Raw genomic sequence first — 15,297 nt, forward strand, 5'->3', positions numbered from 1 at the left:
TTGCCTTTTCTCAGGGAGAATCCCACACACTGGCATGTGATGAGCAAAAGTCTTCTCAGGAGCTCACGCTACCTACCACAGTTATCTGGGGAGGCACAAATTGGATTCCCAGAATTATGGGGCACTTTGCAGGGCACTTTTCACTTCCTGAAAAAAAACCAGTTTCCTTCCTGCATTTAGAGGATAGCCCAGCAGGCCAGAAGGGCCTCAACCTCCTTCCTTTGGTGAAGGTGGAATTTGCTCTTTGATCCACCTCTTGTTCACCTTTAGACATGAATGTGCATGTGATAAAGACATCAAAATAAGATTTATTCTTGTGCAAGAAGGCTGTTTGTGGTCTGTGCATTGCTGCAGACCCACACAGCTCAGCACACAGTACAGGCCGTTAATGGGGCTGAATTCCAACACACAACAAACATTTCAGCAGCTGAGTGACAAGGACCTTTCAGGTATTTCTATTTTGTTCACTGTTTGTACATGGAAGTGGGGTTACAGTCATGCCTGTCACACAGCCAAGTTATCACAGAAGTGGAAGGAAGTCACATTCGCTGGAAGGAATGCTAATGTGCCCACTGAGGGGCTTCTCTGTGCTCAGGGATTCAGTTAATTCCAGTGGGTACAAAGCTCCCATCAGAACTCCCAAATGCACCTTTACAACCTCTCAGTGGGCAAGGTGGGATTCTCCAGGCTTCAGAGCCTGGCTGGGAAAGCAAGGAGGCTGTCAGTGTCTCTCTGAGTGCAGGATAACATCTCCTAGGAGAGGTGATGGTGGTGGGACCTTTTGTCCTTCCAAGAGCCAGTTTGCATTTTTAAACAAACATTCATGCAGCTTTGAAGAGAGCAGGCAACTGGCACATGAATCCAAAATCCCAAGTCAATGGGGGCATTCAGAGCAGGGAGCTCTGGCCAGAAAGCCCTGAGTGCTCGTGTGACAACCACGCCACTGTTGTTACAGGCAGTGGGGGTGGCAGCTGCCAGGCACGGCCAGTCCCACGTGCCTGAGAAAGAATAGAAAAACCCTTATGGAAACAGCACAGGGGCTCCAAGGAAGGCCACAGACCTACACACCACTATAGCAAGTCTGTATTTCACTGGTTACCAGCTACTCCCCTCTCACATAGACTTTGGAAGTCCCTGAGCCTACAGTGAGCAGCAGCGGATTCTTCAAGCATCTTGTGCATCATTTATTTAAATCACTTTCAAAACTCATGGATTGCCAAGGTATCCAAATTTGAGTTTATCTGTTATGAGAATTTAGAGCCCAGTCCTACAAAAATTAGAGTGGGGGAAATGCTGTTCACATGTGAAGTCCAGCCCTGACCCTGAGTTCTTATTATCACTGAACAAAATCTGGGATACAGCAAGAAAAGAAGAAAAGGATTTGATCTCAGTTTGCTCCCCAAGAAACCAGATCGCCAGCACAACATGGTGAGGTTTCACTGCTTTAACAGAGGGAAAAAAAGAAATCTAAGAGGTCTCCCTGTTAGACCTGGCCAGGCTGGCTGAGGGGGCAGCAGGGAGGTGTGAGCTCACCTGATGCAGCGCAGTTAATCCATCCTCATTGCACAGGTCGGGGCTGATGTTGCTCTTCAGCAGGTAACACACTGCAAGGCAAGGACAGAGGAGAGTCAGAGCAGCCACCCTGCCACATCTCGTGCTCCCAGCCAGCCCTGGACAGTTCAAGGCAATGCATTTCACACCATCAGTGTGAAATCATCAGTGCTCATTTGTCACCGCAGTGAGAGCAGAGCCTTCCTGGCTTTATCCAGCAGAGAGCACCAGCACACAATATTCCCCCAACCTCCTCCCAAAGGAGACAGCACAGTTACAATTTTCCTTCAGTTGTGCTGGAACAGTCTCCATTTTTGCCATGTGCTTCACAAAGCCTGAGTGCAACCTCTGCACTCTGCGGCCAAGGAAAGCCCAAAGGGGATTTTGGGGTCCTGAGTTACAACCATGAGAGAGATTCCTCCCACCATGAGGGGGATGAGGTTTTGCCTCAAGAAGTAATCTATGCATTCAGGGTCCTGCCACACTGAATACACCAGGGCTGCTTTGGTCACTTCACTTGAGCTGCTGAGTGTTTGGAGAAAGCTTCCCAGAGGTTTTAGTTTTTAATCACTGCTTTGGGGGGAAAGGGTAATATTTATTCCATTAAAATGCAAATTTCTGAAACACATGAAAAGTCATTAGCCCCTAGGCGAAAAACTTGCAGAGGGCAACAGCAACAAGGTTGGCAGAGGGCATAAATTAATAGCAACACCAGAAACTCTTCAAATTCAACACTGCTGACAGATCTTGATGATCCATGTCCATTTTCTGTTGTTTCCTTGCTCATTCCCTGTTTTTTCTCCAGAGATGTCACTACCTAATGCTTTTCCTACCTCACATGTCACTGAGAGCACAAGCACAAGCCAGAGGTTCATAATCACCTCCCCAGGGCCAGAGCAGCAACAGATACATCAAATCTGATTTGACGGCAAGCATGCAAGCACTGAGTGAAACCAGAGCTGCACAACCAGAACACTGACAGAGCTAAAAGGGCAATAACTTTCCTCAGAGCTGGCAATCAAAAATACTGCAAGGCTGCTCACTCCAGATCATCCTGCAGCCTCTGATCGCTGAGCTGCTGTCAGAGGGAGCTCTTTCCCCAGCACATCCACGGGGAGGACCATCTGCAGGGCTGTCCCTGGGGACAGAGCACTTCTGGCACGCAAAACAGAACATGGAAAACACACCCACCATGACATCAGGGATGATTTATGAGGCTTTGTTTAAAAGATCTGGAAAAGGCACTTGCAAGAAAGGCAAATCGAAAGCAAAGTGAAATTTTGATTGGAAGCCACTGCTCTGACGTTATCACAAAGGAAGGCAAAACTAGGCAGAAGTGAAATAAAACACTTCACATCACAGAGTTGTTTCACCCAACTCAAAATGAATGCTTGGATTTACTTTTGCTGGAAATAATTTCAAGGCATTGACACCTGCTCGATGAAACTGCTGCGAAAAAGCAGAATGCAGCAAACACAAAACTCATCCAGCACCACAGTGAATCCAAAGCCTTTTTTGTTTTTCCAGCTCAAAGGCCAGTGCAGGAAGCCCACGCCTACACTGGACTCACAGCCCCAACACTTGCATGCTGAACAGTAATAAGAGCACTGAACCTCAGCCAGTATATCCAATTTAATGACTCTGCTTCTACTGTTTCTGGCCAGCCCTGAGCTCCTGCTCTCCTAATCCAAGCTGAGTGATAGACAAGTCATCCACCAGTGAGTCTGCTTGTCTCTTATTTACCTTGGATGCTCTGCCATTAGGGTTTTAATTCAATCTCAGTCAGCTAAGTGCCATTGTGTACTAATGACACACAGCTCCGTAATCATGTTTTGCCTGATTATGGAGATTTGGACAAGTAGATGCTGGCAAATTAACCTTGTAAGTGCTGTCTCTCCATGGGAAGAAGCAGCAGCATAAATCCCAGCTTGTTACAGGGTTTGTGTCAAAGGCACTGTGATCATGGCTTGACAGAGCTTGTAAGAGGCCCTGAAGGGTTAAGATTCAGAGAAGTTTTAATCTTACCCTAAAGAAGCTTTGAATTCTTACCTAAACCCTGCAGCAGCCCTCGTGTTCCCATTGCACCTCCCCTTGGCTCCCTTCTGCCCTCCGGACAGGCTCACCTTATTTCCCAGTACCTCCCACCACATTGAGGACTGACAGCCACAAGACACCAGAAAAGGGCTCAGAAAAGTCAGATGATGCAGCCAGGTACCACTGAGTCCAGGCAAACAAGGCACGAAGAAGAGATCAGACTGCTTTCTGTCCAGTTCTAAACTGAAGATTGCATTTCAGGGCTCAGGAAATGCATTTCAGGGCTCAGGGGAGCACAGGTCAGGCAGCAGCAAGCCCTCATTCCTGCCCAGCAGCCCAAGCTCAGAGCAGAACACAGCCCCATTCCTGCCCAGGTTCAGAGCAGAACACAGCCCCATTCCTGCCCAGGTTCAGAGCAGAACACAGCCCCATTCCTGCACAGGTTCAGAGCAGAACACAGCCCCATTCCTGCCTAAGCTCACAGCAGAACACAGCCCCATTCCTGCCCAAGCTCAGAGCAGAACACAGCCCCATTCCTGCCCAAGCTCACAGCAGAACACAGCCCCATTCCTGCCCAAGCTCAGAGCAGAACACAGCCCCATTCCTGCCCAAGCTCACAGCAGAACACAGCCCCATTCCTGCCCAGGTTCAGAGCAGAACACAGCCCCATTCCTGCCCAGGTTCAGAGCAGAACACAGCCCCATTCCTGCCTAAGCTCACAGCAGAACACAGCCCCATTCCAGCCCAGGTTCAGAGCAGAACACAGCCCCATTCCTGCCCAAGCTCAGAGCAGAACACAGCCCCATTCCTGCCCAGGTTCGGAGCAGAACACAGCCCCATTCCTGCCCAAGCTCAGAGCAGAACACAGCCCCATTCCTGCCCAAGCTCAGAGCAGAACACAGCCCCATTCCTGCCCAAGCTCACAGCAGAACACAGCCCCATTCCTGCCCAAGCTCAGAGCAGAACACAGCCCCATTCCTGCCCAAGCTCACAGCAGAACACAGCCCCATTCCTGCCCAGGTTCAGAGCAGAACACAGCCCCATTCCTGCCCAGGTTCAGAGCAGAACACAGCCCCATTCCTGCCCAAGCTCAGAGCAGAATACAGCCCCATTCCTGCCCAAGCTCACAGCAGAACACAGCCCCATTCCTGCCCAGGTTCAGAGCAGAACACAGCCCCATTCCTGCCCAAGCTCAGAGCAGAACACAGCCCCATTCCTGCCCAAGCTCAGAGCAGAACACAGCCCCATTCCTGCCCAAGCTCACAGCAGAACACAGCCCCATTCCTGCCCAAGCTCACAGCAGAACACAGCCCCATTCCAGCCCAACAGCAGGGCATGGGGTGGCAAAGAGCAGCTCCATCACCCCCTCTCCCTGTGAGCTGCAGAGGCACATGGATGGAGGACTTGGACACTTTCTCCATGGCCACTCCCCAGGAACAGCCCTTCCCAAACAGCCAGGAAGAACAAGTCCTCCTTTCTGATAAACTTCAGGAGAAAATGTGCATTTGTGGGTTATCCAGTGCCCTAAGAACAGGAAAGGGGGGCTCATCTGTGCTGCTGGGACCCTCACCTGTGGCAGTACAGACCTGCTCTGCTGCTTCACACACAGCATCCGTTACAGAGACCTGAGCATGCAAAATGCCTCTCTCTTCAAGCCCTGCTGGTGTCCCACGCTTCTCTGCAGAGCCCCACACCTTCTCCCCACCTCCAGGCATGACTGATGCTGTCCAGGTAGGAAGCAAACTCTTCACTCCCAAGGACACAGATTAATCACCCAGCACCAGCTGATCGCCTTCTGTCGGCTCAAGCCTCAGCCTGCTCTGGTGGAAGGACAATCCCCCCATGCCCATGGAACAGCACAGAAATGAGCCCTCTGAGAGCCCCTGAGCCCCACAGAAGGGGCTCTTTGGGGTCACATCAGCGTGTTCAGCAGCATCAGGCTGCACACTAACACCTGATTAACTTCTTAGAGAGCTCAGGGCCAAAACTGCTGAGCCCTGTCAGAGCTGCACGTGGGCGGAGGCAGGTGGGGAGCAGGGGCTGGGTGCCTGGAGATTCTTCATTACACATCGAGCACAAGTTGTGGGAAGCAGTTCCAAAAGCATGGCAAATGAAGGAATGAAAATGATGGCAATAAGAGCTGGGTGAACAAATTGTTGTGAATAATTCATTGCAAATTGTATTAACTGAGCGATCACTCAAATGTATTTTCCATTATTCTCCTTGCTCTGCCTATAATTGAAACTCTCACACACCAAGATGGTGTACATTAATCTTCAATTTCTATTTTATCATTCACATCTGCGCTGTGTTAAATGGAAAAAGCTCCCACAACAGCTGTAAAAATACACCCTTGGTTTTAAGCCTCCCTCCATCAGGGAGGAGGGAGGCTTAAACACTGTCCTGGGGCAGCCTTAGAAAGATTCTCCTCCCCAGACATAGCAAACCACTTCTCAGGAGCTCCTTTTCCTCCCAGCCTCACTTATTCTCCCAAAAAACTAAAAAGCAGGGGAAAGGCAAAAACAACACTGCAAAGGTCTTAAGGAAAATTTAACACGGGGCAATCGACTCTCCAGCCTGAAGAGATGTTGCAGTAATATTTTTTGTTGGTGTTACTTCCCACTGAGTTTACTCTAGAAACAGCTTTTCCAGAAAAGTTCTTAAACCAGATGAAGTAAAAAAAAGGCCTCTGTTAGTGCAGTTTCCCCTAAGTCAATAAGCTACACCATAAAATCCTGGATACTGTTACACTCCCATCTATACCGAGCACTTGCATACCTCGAGCATTAATAACTCATAAGAGAAAAAGCCAGCTGGAACTGATATGGATATCATGGAGGGATTAAAAAAAAAATCCAACAGACACCTTCCTGATAGGAGGTCCTGATTCCTCCCAAAAATATACAATGGCAAACTGCCTCTCCTGGCAAGCAGGCTTACCTGTGTGCTCCAAGTTTACATACACACACAGGCCATTACTTAGCAAAAATCCAGGTTTGTCTCAATCTTTTTTACTCAACAATTTCTCTTTCAAATCATCCAAGCTCTTCAAGTTCAGCTTTTTGTGAACCAGGCACTTTTAGGCCACCTTTAAAAGGTGGGGTGTCTACGACAGTACAATAATTTCTGTGTTCACACATAATTTCACTGCATAAAATGAAGTTTCACTCGGGTTAATAAACCATTTTTACACATTGCTCCAAGTCCCTTTCACCCAAATGCAGCTTTGGTCAGAGAGCCAGTGTAGCAGAAGCAGCTCCTTGCAGCATTATTTGTAGTGACATACACGCAGGGCTGTTGGCAAATGTCTGCAAAGACTGATCCCAGCCTGCCAGGCATGGGACTGTGGAGGAGCTCAGCTACTTCAAAGCTGCATGTTTACTGCTGTGGTTGTGCAGGGATATTTATTACACAGGAGAAACAATGCCAGGAAAACAGCACTGAAGCTGTGAGTGCTCTGCCAGCTCCAGCATACAATGACACTCACATTTTACAGCATGTCTAAACTCTGAGCAATAACAGGATGAACTCACTCAGCCTTATCCTCCACTCCCTGCAATGTACAACTGATAGCCCATGCTGGCCCATTGATAAACTCCACAGCTCCCCTAAAGCTTTCTGAAAGACAGAAAAACCCCTCAGAAAGCAAAATGCCACACTCAGCTTCAAACACAGAGTACACCTAAAAATAAATATGGCCCAGTTTGCCTGCTGAGCCAGCGACCGAGACATCCCATCCTGATTGATCACTGAGCTTTCTCAGGAAGGTTCAAAGCCTGTTAAACACTTCCCACCCAGTTGATAGCCAGGCACACACACTGCTTCCAATATACCCACAAAACCTGGCAAGTCTGGAGAGAGGCCAGCAGAGCCCCATCTGCTTGGTGCCACGTTCAGGGCAGGCACTCTGCACGCAGCCACGCTCAGTCCAGGGGCTGCTTCTCTCAAGGAAAATCTATTTCTGACTTTGATGCTTCTTAGTTAAGAGGACACAGCCCTCCTCAGCCCCCAGGAGCCTGTTTTTCACAGCAGGCTCCTCCTGCATGGTTGGGGGCCTGGTTTATACAAGTTTTATTCTGACAGCAAGCCAACAAGTTGTACATTTATTTAATGCACAGAGTCCAATTCTTTCTCCCCCTGTTTGTGCATATTTCAATCCATTTGTGCTTTATGCTTTCACCCTTTATCCATCACTGCAGCACCACAGCAACAAGAGCAATGCTACAAAGGGACAACCTCTAGAGCTGCTTCTCAGATGGATGGGGACAGACTGCCCATCCCACATTTTTCTTGTTCTGCATGCAGGACTTCAAGCTCTGATAATCCACTTAGTGCTAGTGATGATAAAGCATCTTTCCTCAACGGCTGCCATCCACCTGGGATTACTGGGATAAGGAAATGTGCAAGTTACCCATCTGCAGCCACAGCGCTTGAAGGGCGTAGCAGAAGCAAAGCCAAATTTATTTTAATTGGGAAAATAAAAATTAGAGGATGCTGCCCTCTGACACAGCTTTCTAAGGATGTAGTGTCATCTTCAAAAGTATCCTGATCCTCTTCTCATGTCAGGCTAACAGTGAAATTGGTCCACACTGGAAATGTTAAATACATAGAGCAAAATTAAAGTCAAAGGTTACTTCCCTGGTTTCCCATTTGTCATCTGGTATTGGAAGAATAAATAAATCATTTTGGGATGGTTTTTAAACAGATGATGGGATTTGAAAGGGATGAGTGTTTTATATAACCTTTGGGCTCAGCTGCCTTCAGCAGGATTGCTGTGGGCAGGGAGCCAGGAAAGCAGATTCCCCAATATCACCGTGACAGAAACACCTGGGCTGCAGCACAGCCTCCTCTCCCTTTAGAGGCATTTCAGAGGAGTTACTTGAACAGTCCTGATTTAAAGAGTACTAAAAAATATATTAACTCAGACCTTGGGAGGCATGGCCCAAGCAACCCAAGGCCAAGTTTCCCAAGGATGACTCAGGAGCTTGGCACCAGCAGAGCAGTGCTGGCTTTCAGGGTGTCAGAGCTCCCAAAGGGAATGGTCCTGCTGTGGTGGAACCACACGAGTCAGTGGCCTGAGCAGGGAACAACAGCACAAAGTGAGATGCAGATGACGGACAGCCACATCCTCCAGCAGCAGCTCCAGGGGCACATGCACCCCCCATCTCCTGAGGTCACACCTGGAATTCTGGGTTTGGTGGGCCCAAGCAGGTGAGCAACACATCACATTTTAATCTGAGCTTCAGGCAAAGTGAGACAAAGGGCACCTACAGAGCCAGACATTCAACCAGCACCTCCTGTTCTCCTCATCCTCTGGCTGCTTCCAGCTTTCTCCCTACAAAAAGCACTTCTTAGAAGTCATTACAACACAAGCAAATCCATTCAGACAACACAAAATCAACACTACGTGTGCCTTTCATCTGAGCAGCACAGAGGATCTCACTTGTACACGAGTTCAGAAACAACTTTTGATGTGTTGGACCAAAATCCATCGACTGAGACACAGAGCACTCAGCACCTGTCTGTACTAATCTTATTAGAAATTAAGTCTTTCAGGGTACTAAAAAGGAAATGCATCATAAAAATTAATTGGCTTTAATGGAAATGACAGCCTGAGAAGTGTTTAGATAAAAGAGAGCAGTGGTGTCAGGAGGGAAACTTCTGCAGCTGTCTGTGAAGAGCCTCCCCAGGCACATTAACACAATAACCTAACAGGTGATCAGAGGAGCAGGATTGCAAAGCCCCTCCAACCTCCACAGAGAGCCAGACTGCCAGGATTTGCAAGAGGATACTCTGATGTGCTCTGTGTAGCAGGAAATAGCTCCTATTGCCTCTTGAAAGTGCTCTTAGGTTCCAGAGCCAACAGCCTCTGCCCCCAGCTCGAGTTTCAGGCATCCTCTGGCCTCAGCTAAGCAGCTGTATGCTGACCTGAACCACAGGAACGTTTTTAAGAGTTTCAATTATAAAACAGGAAACTTTCTACTCAGAGTAACGGAAGAGAGGTTGTGCTGGAGGGTGGGGAAATGCAGATCTGCTTCTCAAGCTGCCCTGAGCTCATGCTGAACAATTCCCTGCAGGGACAGCCTGTGACCCCATCCCAGGAGCTCCTGCCAGCCTGGGCTCTCCTCCTCTGCCCAGGACTCTCGCTCTGTGTTTCTCTAACCACACTCTGATCTTCAGAGAGCCCTGCTCTGCTCTCTCCATCTGCTCTGGCTGTTTCAGTACCTGCTCCACTCTGACCTCAATCAACCCTGCTTATTGGGGTTTTTTAACTCCCCACCTCCAAAGCTGTCTCCTTTTGGTTTAGGATGAGTACAGTGGGGATGGAGATGAGTACAGTGGGGATGGAGATGAGTACAGTGGGGATGGAGATGTTTCAGAGCTACAGATCCACATCACACCCTCAGGTCTGCTCCCATGCATGGCTGCACTCCTGCCCCAGGCGTGAGTGCCTGCACGGGCCTGGTGTGCCAGTGTGAAAAATGCCTATTTTATGATTGGCTTTTTGCAAATATAAAAATGAATATTATATGTGTTGTGTTAGAAAGTTTTGCTGTGTTAAATTTTTTAAGTAGTGTGTTAAATATAGTTTTAGGTTATAACAAAATGTTAAAATACAAACTATGTATGTGAGATATTTTTTTAAGAAAGGAATGAGGTACTTGCACTGAGATAGCAGCCACAGGACACATAAATCTTTCAGAGAAAGAGAATTTATTGCTCCATTATCAGGAGAAATGAACTTCTTCCTGCCTTGCTCAGGCTTGAAGATGCTGTCAGGATTCAGAGGAAGAAGCTGACACTGACCAGACAGAATCCTGGGTTTGAATGGAATTTATGCATCATGTATGAGGTGTATGAATATGAAAAAGACTATTGCTCTTATTAATCCTCTGTTAACGTGGGTCCTTTCTCAGGCTTATGCTGCCCAGAAAAGGTACCCAGATGTCCATAACTCTTTGTTTTTATTGTCTCGTATTGTCCTAAATCCAAATTGTCCAAATTATCTTTACTCTAATTATATTGCTATTTTTATAACCATTTTATTATCATTAAACTTTTTAAAATTTTAAAAACAAGTGATTGGCGTTTTTCACACCAGGACACATGCCCAGCCCTGTGTGACAGTGCCACAGCAGGAGCTGCTGCCAGCCCAGATGTGTCTCACACCATTACCCACCTGGGAGACCACAGGGGACATGCCAGCAGTCAAAGAGTAATCTGCTAAAACCTCAGCTCCTTGGCACTGTGTCTAACTGGAAATGCCATGCTGCTGTGCAGTGTGGGAAGGGAAATGTCTATAAAAGCAGAAAATCACCCTCCCACATCCCCTTTTCTAATATCAGATAAAGACAGAATATGGTTTCATTTTCAAAACCAAACATTACAGAAAAAACTTTCATGCAAGTTTAGCAGCAACCTGAACTTTACCAGAGAAGCACTGGCAATCCTTAGCAATGCTTTTGCAACCTGTAATTATTCAGCAGGAAATTTTACACATTTCAGAGATTTGAATTTCAACAGCACCTTCCACCCAGAGATCTCCCGAAGTGCAGCTGCCTGTAGTGGAGTGAGCTCCAGGCTATCTCCTGGATTTTACAATCAGTTTTTGCCTCGTTTCACAGCTGTGACATCACAGCCCAAGTTAGACCAAGGCTCTGGAGGCTCAGGGACCTTTCCTTGCCAAGGTGACAGTGACAGTCCATGGCACAGCTGTGACACCGCCCTTGAGCCCAGCTCTGCTCTTTAAGCACAACAAAACTCTGCTCTCCTCCATCCTTTCTGTTGTCCAGAACTGGACAAAGCAGCTGAAGCCTCAGTGCTAACAGCAATTTTTTATTCCTACTTTCACATGCCCAAGTCCAAGTTTGCAATTTTGAAGGGCTGATCAAATCTCACTATTCCCCCAGACTTTCCAACCACTTGTCTCTGAACCTTCATTTCAGCACCTGTCACACAGGACAAATCACACAGCCCACCATTTATTCTTTGTGTTAACAAAGCAGTGCTTTCAAATTTGCTCTCCAGGTCAAACACCTCCAATCCCAAAGCAATCCCCAAAGTCCAGTGTCCCTTGGTTACCAGCAAACTCTGCTCAGAGAAGCCAACTTTATCTGTAACATCATCACCAGAAGCATTCAGCACTGCAGGGAAACCAGCTCATACATGTGAGAGTGGAATCAAAAGTTAGCACCTCAGTTTGGCAGAAATGCAGGTTTTTCACAGCTACAGTGGTGCTTGCAATAAATGAGGCAGAGACTGCAAAAAAACCTTCAAATTTGGTCAAAACAAGCAGGCACACAGCCTGGCCTGGTCTACAACCTGCCTATGAGTGCTGTGCACACAGATCACCTTGTTTTAATAATTATCTCATCTGTTCCATCACACAAAGTTGAAAACTTTCTCAAACAACTTCTGCCACAAGCTCCACATGATTTCTGCTTGCCACCACTTGGAGAAGAAGATGAGCATTCCCAGGCAGGGTGATGCAGCTCTGTGATTGCTGGGAGGCCCACGGGAAGCAGCTCCAGAGCTTGACAGGTCATTCAGACCTCATAAAGGCACAAAAAAGCCCAGCTGGCTGTGTTCACCCATCCCTGCCCTCTGCACAGACACCAAAGGGAGCCTCATGTGAACCCAGGACAGCTTTTGCTGCCAGCTCTCCTCTGCTGAGCTTGCAGCACTTTGATGCAGAGAAGAAAGGAACTGAGCACGGGGCTGGCAGCACTTTCCTTTTTCACCTCACTTTCAAAAGCCATCTCCATCAGCTTCCATCTTTCATCAGCACAATACAGCCTGAACTCAGCAAACCCCTTCAGATCAGTGGTGGGCAGAGAGAGAAAAGCTCTCCGCTTCCTGGCAGGGCAACAAGGATGCTCCCTCAAGCAAGGACAGGTTTGGGGTCCAAACCTAAACATGGAGCTCTGAGCTCAGGGCTCTACCAGCTTTTGGGGCAGCCTGAGAGCCTTTTACTTAACATAAAGAGGAAAAGAACTGAAAGTTTCCTCCAGAAATTGCTTTGCCTTAGTGCTTCAGGCCAGGTCACTGATGTGAGATGAGCACTTCAGTCCCTATGCATACCCTGATTTATTTATTTTTAATTCATTGCTTTGTGTTTACACGCTGAGCTTATTATAATTATATGTATTATGCATTATCTGAATATATTGTTGTAATATATATTAACAAAACACACAGTTCAAACCACCAAATTAAAAAATTTGTCATTCCTGCAGCTCCTACACAGGTTTAAAGCACCCCACTTCTCAGAGCAGTATCTCTGAACATTGAAGCCACAGCTCCTTGATGCTGGGAACAAGGAGTTCCAGGCAACAGCAGGGAGCAGAGGCAGCACAATATATCCCACTTAGAATCATAGAATTGCTAAGGTTGGAAAAGACTTTTAAGATCATCAAGTCCAACCATCTGTTGACTTCTCTCCCTTCATCCCTGTGAGAGGACTCTTATCCTGGGATGAAAGACAAGTCTCCACGTCAGAATTGCAAGTGAAATGCCTCCCCCGGCCTCTGCAGCAAGAGGCAGCTCACAGGAGTTCTAGTTTCCCTTTCTGCACCAGAGGAGAACAGCTTCAGTTTGCAAAAGTATATCACATTTCCCAATAAAATGGCAGTTTGCAAAATAATTAACAGCCATTAAAATTCCCCATTAAGTTCTGCCACTAGCAACAGCAGGACCATTCTCCTCCCAGCAGCAGTGAAAACTCTGCTTATTTCTGTAGTAAACCCAGTGCTGTTAATGAGCCATTTCATCCCACCCTGTTTGTTTCTGAAAGCTCCCTCACCAGCAGATCCCTCTTATCAGGGAGTTTTTCATTACATATTTAACACTACAAGATCCTGAGCGCCATGGACCACCTTTGAGCTGTCACAGAGCAGGAATGGTGACATCCATCTTCTGGGCATGAATGGCAGACTGCTCTGAGCTCACTGCTCCCCTTGCACCGAGGAGTAAAGGGGGAGTAAAGGAGCCTCCTTACTCTCTCCTGCCATGCTGCTTGAGGAGAACAGACTACATGACCAAATTCACTAAAATAACCCAAATTTTGAACCTTAAGGCAAGAGGAAATCCAGGCTCCAGCTTTGCACCATCCCCCATCAATTCCACAGTTTAATATTTTGACTTGAACATTTACAGGAACAACAAAATGCTTTAGTAGCTCAACCCACCTGGGTAAGTTCATTAAAGTAATTAATGCTGAAGTGGCTGCTTACAGCTCTGCTGACAGCAGTAATTACAGGCTGCAGAGGTGACAGCAAAGGAGCTGGCATGGGGATGGGCAGATGTGCAGCCCTGTGCCATCCCTGGGCTGCACCCAGCACTGCCCTGGTTCCTCCTGCTCCTAACCCCAAAATTCAGCATCCCCAGCACTGAGTGTAACTGAGCAACTCCTGCAGCTTCTGCTGTTTTTCTGCAGACCAACACCCAGCAGAAGAGACCTGGAGCATCCTCCTAAACACCTTCTAGAGAGCAAGCCCTTCAGGAACAGGAGTAGGGCTGGCTAGCCATGGTAACAGGGCCCTTGCAGAGCAGAGCAACCCAAGCAATCCAAGTGTTCTGGTTCCTGGAGACATCATGGACCATTTAATCTCCTGTGAAATGAAGTGGGAGGGTTGTACTCTCCCCCACTAAACCAGGGGTAGAACATTCCTCACACAAGAAATCCTGGGCAGAGACCCCCACATGCTCAGTGTGACTTGTCCCAAGGGCCCCTGTGTCTCTTTTGGGACATGCAAGAGATCTGATCCTCATTGCTGGATCTGTGATCAAGCACAAGATCCCTCCCCATCTGTTTTTGGTTCACCTTTGTCTGGGAAAACACAGGCTTAAAGAAAATTATTATTTTTCCAGTCAGTTGTTTGTAAGAAATGCTTTTGATATGTTTCCCACATTTCACAGGCTGAGCTTCCATCAGCACCCAATTAGTGCTACAACAGAGGAATCCTGTTTCTTTCTGTTCATCTGATCACACAGAATCATTCCCAGGGAAAGGAGCCCACCCCACCAGGAGCATCCAACGAGGCTGGATCTCACACAAGCAGCTGCAACCAGCACAGTTGTGTAATGGAAACCTGACCTACAAACCCTGAACCAAATTCTGCCTGTCCCCCTTGGAGAAGTGAGCACGTGAAGGCGGCACACATCTTCTGCCCTGGCTGCTGCCACCTCCCACAGCTGTGATCCCAGCTTGGCTCCACATCCCAACAGGACTGCTGCCTCTCCTCCATCCAGCACAGCTGGCAGGAAGAGGACTGTCAGAATTCAGGACATCCCTCTGTCTGTCCTGCATTGCCCAAACCCTGCCATGGGGCTCAGAGACCCTGGCACAGAGCCCAAGACACCTCTGACTTTGATTATGACCCATGGAGCAAGTTACCAACCTTATATGAAGATCTGCAAGACACAAAAGTCTAAGTAGAATAATAATTAGTTTGTCACAGGGTGAAAATATAGAATTTTGGGGTTTTTAGAATGGAGGTTCAAGAGGCAAGATGGAGGGAACGCTGGAAGGCATGTCCAGCCTTTCTCCTTCTTCTTCTTGGCCTCCATCTTCTGCTGTGATGGTGGCACTTGCAGGTCGGTTTAGAGTAGAAGCTCACTGTCTAACATAGGTGATAGGTATTGGGAAGTTATGGTAAATAATGTACAGGTAGTTTTTAGTATAAAAAGATAACACTGCCATGAGGGCAGTGT

General features: G+C 47.6%; 1 protein-coding gene across 1 annotated transcript in view; it reads right to left on the reverse strand.

Moving 5' to 3' along the window:
- The window catches only part of PPP1R16B (protein phosphatase 1 regulatory subunit 16B), a 59,798-nt gene that overhangs the window by 8,115 nt on the left and 36,386 nt on the right, over nt 1-15,297 (reverse strand). The window contains exon 3 of the mRNA XM_030963271.1: nt 1,534-1,604. Coding sequence (XP_030819131.1) covers nt 1,534-1,604 — 71 coding nt within the window. The remainder of the gene's footprint in view (nt 1-1,533; nt 1,605-15,297) is intronic.

The sequence above is a fragment of the Camarhynchus parvulus genome, chromosome 20, assembly GCF_901933205.1.
Source record: "Camarhynchus parvulus chromosome 20, STF_HiC, whole genome shotgun sequence".
Classification (NCBI taxonomy): Eukaryota; Metazoa; Chordata; class Aves; order Passeriformes; family Thraupidae; genus Camarhynchus; species Camarhynchus parvulus.